At 54.4% G+C, this 8,711-nt stretch overlaps 1 protein-coding gene and 1 long non-coding RNA gene across 5 annotated transcripts; both read right to left on the bottom strand.

The window, feature by feature from the left end:
• Positions 1 to 2,968: 2,968 nt before the first annotated feature.
• On the bottom strand, positions 2,969 to 5,266 carry LOC123346238 (zinc finger protein 501-like). 4 transcript variants are annotated; one of them, XM_044983522.1, is made up of 4 exons: positions 5,212 to 5,257; positions 4,686 to 4,763; positions 4,480 to 4,593; positions 2,969 to 4,161 (listed from the first exon to the last, which is right to left on the bottom strand). In XM_044983522.1, the coding sequence occupies exons 1-4, from the start codon at positions 5,243 to 5,245 to the stop codon at positions 3,053 to 3,055; spliced, it is 1,335 nt and encodes a 444-aa protein (XP_044839457.1). In that variant the 5' UTR covers positions 5,246 to 5,257; the 3' UTR covers positions 2,969 to 3,052. The 4 variants fall into 4 exon arrangements, with proteins under 4 accessions (XP_044839457.1, XP_044839456.1, XP_044839460.1 ...); XM_044983521.1 differs by having other exon boundaries at positions 2,969 to 4,164; XM_044983525.1 differs by lacking the exon at positions 4,686 to 4,763 and having other exon boundaries at positions 5,212 to 5,266.
• A 39-nt stretch (positions 5,267 to 5,305) lies between these two features.
• LOC123346239 lies at positions 5,306 to 7,984 on the bottom strand. The gene is made up of 3 exons (XR_006572952.1): positions 7,332 to 7,984; positions 5,841 to 5,928; positions 5,306 to 5,338 (listed from the first exon to the last, which is right to left on the bottom strand). It is a non-coding gene; the product is annotated as an uncharacterized LOC123346239 (long non-coding RNA).
• Between the last annotated feature and the right edge of the window lie 727 nt (positions 7,985 to 8,711).

Raw genomic sequence — 8,711 nt, forward strand, 5'->3', positions numbered from 1 at the left:
CTCCCAGGGGAGGGGGGAACAGCCGTGGGGGGGGCGCCTCAGATAAAGTGGGGAAGCTGCCACAGGGGGGGTGCCTCAGAGCGGGGAGCTGCCTCGGGGCTGGGAAGGGGCGGCACAAGGTGGAAGTTTAGCCTAGGGCACGAAACTTCCTTGCACTGGCCCTGGTCACAGGCTACCGACACTGGAGCAAAAGTCTGGTGGTCTCAGCTGGCTGGGCCAGATTTGTAGGGGAGAGAGTAGAAGGGGGAGGGAGGGTGGCACAGTAGTTTAGACCAGTGGGAAGGAAACAGACGCATGAGGGGAAGGCTGGCAGCAGAATTTCAAGTCTCACATCCCAGGGGGAGTTCAGGGTTTAGCCGAAGCAGAAGCAGTTGAGGATGTCGGCTGGTTCCTCTTTTCTGCTTTGCCCTGCTCAGCTTCCCTTTCAGGATCAGGATGATGAAAGCCCAACGGTGCCATGTGGGTCCCAGGAGACAGCGGGAGTGAGACATACCCCAGGGTACAATCTCGACTGTTGAACTGACTAATTCTCCATCCCAGAGCATGTTTTACACTGCTTCCCAGGGTGAACAACAAACCCCTCCACGCTCTGCTCACACACAGCCACCAGCCTGCAAAGTCACTCCTGGCTGCACTGTACTGAGTGCGACTAGCCAGACACTCAGGAACTTACCAAACGACACAGCAACATCAGCCAGTTTTCGACTCCCAGCCTTGCGCCCCGGGAATGTGCATCTTGGACAGCTCAGTCTGGTCACTGGACTGGTCATTAGTGGGTCACCCCCACAGAGGGGCCGGATTAGGCCACAGCCTTATTCTCTCCAGTCAAATCCCCCAAACACTCCAATGAACACACACAGGTCCAGACAAAACACTCAAACCACTTTACTAACTGGAGCAAGGGGGGGTTGGGGGGTTTTCAAGTGAGAAAGATGTAAACAGTTAGAACTAGTTACAAAAATAAAATTAAAACATGCATTTTAAATCTTAAATTTTACCAAGCTAAGGAAGATGCGAAGCAAACAGGATTTCCCACCCCACCGGATGTTGCAGGAAGTTCACAGTTCTTAGTACCCAGGCTGGATTATCTGCCAGCCTTGATCCACCCTCCCCAGTACAAAGCCCGTGTTGCTTTTAAAGCCACCTTGTTGCCATCTTTAAAGATGGGGGAAGATGTAAAAATGGAGACAATTCTTGCTTATGTTTTTATACCACTCTCCTCTTTGAGGCTCACGCCGCAGCTGAGGAGCAGGCGACAGTCAGTCTATGGCCTAAGTGAGCGTCCAGCCGTCCTTCAGGGCAGGGGTTCTCAACCTTTCTCTTGCTGAGGCCCCCTTCTGCATCCTATAAAAATGCTAGGGCCCAAGCGAGGGGGGGGAGAGGGCAGCGGAGTGTGAGGCTCTGGGAGAGGGGGACACCCTTGGGCGTAGGCATAGTTTTACTTCTATTTGGGGGGACAAGGGCTGGCTGGGCTCAAGCCAGTTCCACACAACAGGGTCCAGAGAGGGCGTTGACTCACCCCCTGACTCACTCAGGAAGCCCCCCACCTGTCTGGGTAGTGGGGGGATGCAACCAAAAATATAACTCAAAGGGGAAGACTCAGTTCAAAAAGTTTGAAAACTGCTTCGGGTGCGGGCAGGGGGGTAGCTAAGGACTGTATGCGGGCAGGGGGGAAGCTCAGGGTGCAGGCATGAGGAAGCTAGGGGCTGTGTAGTTGCAGGGAGGCTCCCAGTACAACTCACAGCTTCAGGGGGCATTGGGGATTCCAGTTTCAGCCTCCCCACTGCTCCCAGCTTCGGGGATGTGGGGAAATGCCAGCTTCAGTTCCATGGCGCTCCCTGCCAGGGCGGGGGGGCCCTCGGATTCAGCTCTGCAACGCTCCCGAACGGAGCAGGGGAGCGCAGGAATCTTGAGAGACGCATTTTAACCAGACAATAATATTCAGCACATGACGACTTTTTCTATGACCTCTCACAAGACATACTTTGTACGTTTATCATTTTCTAAACGTGGTGGCCATAATAGTGTAGACCAGTGGCTCTCACATGTGTTTCATCACACACCCCCTTCCATGTGTCTGTGATCATTTACGCCCCCACCCTCACAAGCACATATATGGCCACCCAGCTCTAATGGCAGAGTAGTTGCTGGCGATGTACCCAGCTCTGAAAGACTCCAATAGCAGCACAGAAGTTAGGGTGGCCACGTGAAAAGACTTATCACCCCACTGCCACCCTTACTTCTGTGCTGCTGCTCCACCTGGGCTTGAGAGCCTGAGCATTTATCCCCACCTCCCAGATAGGCCTGTGCTTCTTCATGAGCCCCAGCCACCCAGGGCCAACAGCCAGTGCTCTTTAAAAAAACAACAACCCACAGAGGTCACGCCTCCCTTGACACATTCCTGAGCCTCCATTGGGAGGCTCTGCCCCACAGTTTGAGAATTGCTAGTGTAGAGAGTCACCGTGGGGATTGGTAGCCAAGATGGTAACACCTGCTCCTTTCTGACTCTGGGATGCCCAGAGAAAATGTCCGAGCAGGAGAGCGGAACAGATCCCATTGACGTTAACCTTCCAAAACACATTTTGGTGATTTCAGCTATAAACATTCCCTCCATCTTTCAGCCCCTACCCCCCGCAAATTCAATGAGACTGAGCTAGAATTGGGCAGGTGGCAGGGGCGACGGGAATAATCACTGAATTATTGATCTCTGAGTGAACAGAACACAGGAACCCTTGGGATAAATTGTTAACCTCTAACAAGATATAGCTAAACATAGACCACTACAGTTACCCCTCTTCTTCCAAGTCTTCAACAATACATGTTTACATTTCAATCTCTAGCTTATCTAAAGTGGACACACTTTTAAAATCTCTCTCTAAGGGTAGCTGTGTTAGGCTGGATCTGTAAAAGCAGCAAAAAAATCCTGTGGCACCTTATAAACTAACAAATGTCTGTTAAGTCTATAAGGTGCCACAGGATTCTTCGCTGCTTTCTCTAAAGGTTGAATCTGAGTCAATTACATGCAAGTTGCTTAACATTTTCTTGCCATGGGTCATAGAATTTTACATCTTGTGTGGATTCTTCCATGTTTAATGAGGTCTGACCTCCGTATGAAACTTTTCCCACACTCCAAGCACTTATGAGGTCTCTCTCCTTTATGGATTGCCTGATGTTTACCAAGGATTGACCTCTGTATGAAACTTTTCCCACAGTCCAAGCACATATGGGGTCTCTCTCCTGTGTGGATTCCTTGATGAATAACAAGGTTTGACTTCCATGTGAAACTTTTCCCACAGTCCAAGCACTTATGAGGTCTCTCTCCTGAGTGGACTGCCTGATGTTTAACAAGGCCTGTTCTCCGTGTGAAACGTTTCCCACAGTCCAAGCACTTATGGGGTCTCTCTCCTGAGTGGACTGCCTGATGATTAACAAGGGATGATCTCCAAGTGAAACTTTTTCCACAGTCCAAGCACTTATGGGATCTCTCTCCTGTGTGGATGGCCTGATGAATAAGAAGGGATGCTCTCCGCTTGAAACTTTTCCCACAGTCCAAGCACTTGTGGGGTCTCTCTCCTGTGTGGACTGCCTGATGTTTAACAAGGTCTGACTTCCGCTTGAAACTTTTCCCACAGTCCAAGCACTTATGAGGTCTCTCTTCTGTGTGGCTTTTCTCATGTGAATTTAGTGCTGATTTTGACCTGAAACATTTCCCACACTCAAGGCACTGAATGGGCTTCTCTCCAGTGTGGCTTCTCCCATGGTTATTAAGATCTGAGAGCTTATTGAAGGTTTCCCCACGGTCCAAGCATTGAAGGGGTTTCTTTCTGGTATGGATTGTCTGATCTGTCACAAGCTGTGATCTCACAATTAATCCTTTCCCACACTGCAGGCGGTGACAGGGTGTCTCTTCCTTGGAATTTGTTTGCTGCATTCTGGGATCTTCGTCTCCTCCCCCACCATTAATAGATTCACCCACTTTCTTCCTTGGGTGGTTTCCCAGAAGACTCTCTGACATGTGCCAATTTCCCCAGGCTTCTCCCTCTTCCCAGCACTGGGAAAAATTCCCTTCCCCTCTTCCCACAAAGGTCGCCTGTGGTTGCACTTCTCCAGGAACTTCCTGATGTTGATTCCCCTCCTCGTTCTCACTCCCTCGCTCAGCACCTGCTAGGAGAGAGAGACAATCCAGACAGGAGTCATTGTGTTGGGGAAAAAGAGGAATAGCACCGAGGGAAAACCCAACACAAAGACTCAGCAATTTAATTCTGCCTCCACATCCCACCCAAACACTCACAGAGAAGGAGAGACGGGAAAGAAACTCCTGCACCTAAGAGGCAGGGTGGAATGGCGTGAGTGATATCTGTTGAGCACAGCCCTGCTCTGGGTGAGATGAGGAAGAACTGAGGGTGCTTATTCACACCATATTTAGGGATTCTAAACTTCTTACTTCATTTCCCAGATGGTTTCTGTGTCAGTCCTCACCTGTGCGGGTGCATCTCAGAAGCTGTCTTTCCTTGCAGGCCTGGAGATCCGGCACCCAAGGCTCTTCCCCTTGCTCCAGGCGGGCAATCAGCTCAGGTTTGGCAATGGGAAATCCTGTGCAGAGGGTGAAATCAGACCAGATCTAGATGCATGGAGCATTGGTGGAGTATTTGTCACAAAGGACATTCTGTGAGTGGAACCTGTCCCTGTGCTCTGCTGCAGAAACGTGGAATCCAAGAGGACGGGAACATGGTCACTGAGCCCCCTTGCACAGAAGAAGATGTCTGGGGAGGTGAGCTGAATTATTACTACACCCTCACTAGGCATTCCCAGGATCTGTGCGCTCTGAGGGCCTTGCTGACTCACACACGGCTCTGGACTTAAACCCCTACCTCTTTCTAAACCTGCAGAGCCCAGAGCCCTCCCCATGGCTGGAGCTAGTCCCAACGAGGGAGGTGAACAGGGATTGTGTCTGCAGCCGAGAAACAACACAGATAGGACAATGCTGGATTTATGCCCCTTTGAAAGCTGGAGCAGTGGGGATGGTTTAGCTTTTTCACTGGGTATTGACACCCATGTCCCACTGGAGGGGGCACGGAGATGCAAGTCTCTCTCACACGGCAGCTGTGCATTATGGAACCCACTCACCTCTGATCTAACTGACCAGGGAAGAACCTGACAGACACGCAGACCCCACGGCTTCTAGTATCCGAGGGGACGGGAATCCCTTACCCAGCGAGGTCACCGTCTCGTAGTTCTCCTGCATGACGTCCCTGTAGAGGGCTCTCTGAGCGGGGTCCAGCAGAGCCCCCTGCCTCTGGGTGAAATACACAGCCACCTCCTCGAAGGTCACCGGCATCTGAAACAAGAATCCCCCACTCAGCACCTGCTGCCCCAGCCACAATCTCGCTAGTCATGGGAAAGGGAAAAAACCATGAAGCTCTGGGAGTGCCAAAGTAACTGAATCCCACCACCCACCTGCTCAGAGCAGCCAGGAGGCTTCAGGGGTGGGAGAAGGTGAGAGCTCCTTGTCCCCCCAGCACACGGAGCAGGGCAGGGTCTTCTCATTTCCCACACACCTGCCAGCCACAGGCTGATACGGGAAGCAGAGCTCTGAGCCGGGGACAGGGACAGGAATCCCAACAGCTTCCCTGCGTCTTTCACAGCAGCCTCTGGTAGGTGGGTTCAGAATCCAACACTGGGAGCCTGGAAAATGTTCCCAGTCCTGCAGACGGTGTTATATCCTACTTGAGAAATGGGGGAATGTCCCCTCTCCCGCCACCAATGGGCCTACTCAGAAAAACAGCAGGCTTATCACACCCTGTCTCCTCCCTGCCTCTCCCTCCCCAAAAATCCCCTACCTGAGCTGGCTCCATCACAGCCATTTCCCTTCCCTGTCTCCTGGAAGACGGGACGATCTGGAGTGAAACCTGGACGTGATTCCTCAGCCTGTCGGGGTGAGAGGGAAGGTTACAGAAGGGGCTGAAGTCCATGTCACCCTGATTCCCCCCAGAATCTTCAGACCCTCCCAGTACCAGCATGACTGAGCAAAATGACAGGAAAAAAGGGGCCACTTTGGGGGATTGCCCCCATTGCTGTGTAAACCCCTCCCCCTTAGCAGTAGCCGGAGCCCTCTGATGGCAACACCTGAAGAATGAGCAGCCCTGGATTCCCCCAGCAGCCCCCAGGGACAGGCAGGCAGAGGCTGAACCCATTGGCCCATCTGCACTCACCCCCTGCCAGAGCCAGCAGTGACTCCGGTCTGACTCTGGTGTGGCTGAGATCTGAATCCTGCCTGGAAACGAGACCAGGGCCTCGGACAGCCCTCAACACTCAGGACACACAGATCCCATCAACACAAGTGTGTCTGACAATAACACACAGGGAGCAAGGTGTGAGGGGGGGGGGGGGGCTGGGTTTTTGCCTTGTAGCCTCTGCGCCCTGAGGGGTTAGTCCCCTGATCACCCTCAAAGCTGGGTGGACCAGTTCCAGGAGAAGAAAATCTTCTCTCCGTCCCTCCCTCCTCGTGTCCCGTGGGGCGGAGAAGCGGCCTGGGCATCTCCCCCCCCCTTCCCCCGCCAGTCTCCCCACATCCCGCCTTTCCCTCGCAGTGCCCCCCCCCACATCTTCCCCCATTCCAGCCTCGCTCCCCTCAGCCCCACAATCCCCCCGATCCCCCGCATCGCCCCATCTTCCCTTCAGTGCCCCCCGCCCCCATCCCAGCCTGCCCCCCGCAGCCCCGCACCCGCCTCCTGCCCCCACCCCGCTCCCCCGCCTGCCCTCACCCCCGGCACCTCTTTAGCCTCCGCCCCCTGCAGCCCGGGGGTGCCGGGGGGGGGCGGGTCTCTCTCACCTTCCCTCCGAGCGGGGCCCCCCGGGGCAGGGGCCGGGCCGGGCTGGGGGCTCTGCCCTGGGAGAGGCTCCTGGGGGGGGAGCAGCGGGAAGGGCCCTGCTGGAGATTCCCCTCTCCCGGCTGCAGCCAGGGCTCCGGGCTCCCAGCACCAGCCGCCCCCCGGGGCTCGGGGATCTCGCCAGGAGCCTGGGAGCCAGAGTCACCGCAGCGGCTGCGAGTCACTTCCTGCTGCCGGGCCTGAGCTCAGCGCTCGCTGCCCCGGAACCGCCTCCCGGCTGCTCCTGGGTCCTAGCGGCAGGGGCCGCTTCACTTTTTGCAGGGTGCAGAGAAGCCGCGGCCCCACCTGCCGGGGACAGAGAGCACTGGAGCCCGCAGCCCCACACCGTGTCACTAGGCGGGCTCACATAAATGCCCCAGCGGGAGCCAAGGCGCCCACGGGCACCACACCGGGGACCACTGATCTAGACTAAACCTAGACAAAGCTGGGACGCAATTTTACCAATAGATGGAAACAGGGCTATTAAATCTGAAGATCAAACTGTGCTTCAAAGTTCACCCCCAGGTCTGTGACGCTTCCTTCTCCAGCACTCAGGAATCTGACTTAAGATCGCAGACCTCAAAGCTGTGACTCCTAAGCCTGGAGAGCCAGGGACAGGTGGTAAGTGACACCTTGGGAGAGGGAGGGATAGAACGGAGACAGGTTAAACTTTCCATGGCTGGGACAGAGCCTGCTGTGTCGAGGGTGGAGTGTGACAGTGACAGGGGAAGGAGGGAATCTCTCGCACTCACCCAATCATCCGGAAATAGCACATCCGACGAAGTGGGTATTCACCCACGAAAGCTCATGCTCCAAAACGTCTGTTAGTCTATAAGGTGCCACAAGACTCTTTGCTGCTGAAATAGAAGCAAAGCTAAAACACCCCATTTTACTGTCCCTGCTCCCCACTTTTTTAGCATCTAGTTAATTCTGGTGCATAAGGGATAAAATGTACAAACACTAAATGCTTTCCGGCACGGCCTGGTGTAATGCGAGACTATCTGGGAACGAGACAATCTGGCCCCAAAGGGGGAACTCAGGGACTAGCAATCACTCTGCTAACGGGAGATTGGGGGATCAGAAACTGTTCCCTGCAGGCTAAGCAGCTGCACAGTAGGCTATACACCCCAATCCCCTCATCCCCAGCCACACCCCAGAGCCTGCACCTGCATCCAGAGCCCTCAGGCCCTGCCCCCCCAGCCCTGAGCCCCTTCCCACACTCCGAACCCCTCAGCCCCACCTCCACCACATGAATTTTGTTCTGTGCACCAATGTGGAGATGACGTGTCACATACTGGTGCATAGAATCAAATTCATTCCGCACATGGATGTAAAAAAAAAAAAAAGAGGGAACACAGGTCAGAGCACATAAGATGCTCAGAGTGAGTTTACACTAGGAAATCTGGTGGAGGGTCACAGAGATCTGCTAGCTAATCCCCACCACACCTCCTAGCATAGCCAGAACTTCAGAGGCTGATGCTGTGGAGGCAGAGGTAGGATCTCCAGGCCTCCGACAATAGACCCTGTGGGAATCAGTCCCTCTTGGTGCTGTCTGAATGCAGAGGGGGCTGGGAGAAGGGGCAGAGGGGGTGAGTGAGGAGAGGCAGCACCTCTCTACCCCTGTGCTCTCCCTCGCCTCTTATCCCATGAGCCCCAAACACTTGATAGCCCAGCACCCAGCTTCCCAGCTCCACCAACCCCAACCATTCAATCCCCAGTGTCCTCCCAAAGCCGTGGTCCCTTAACATTTGACTCCCCCAGAGCCCAGCGCCCTGGGGGATTTGGGGAGACGAGGAGTTACCAGCCCCCAGGGACACTCCCCCTGCAGAGAACAGCACCAGG

This window comes from Mauremys mutica, chromosome 12 (genome assembly GCF_020497125.1).
Source record: "Mauremys mutica isolate MM-2020 ecotype Southern chromosome 12, ASM2049712v1, whole genome shotgun sequence".
NCBI lineage: Eukaryota > Metazoa > Chordata > Testudines > Geoemydidae > Mauremys > Mauremys mutica.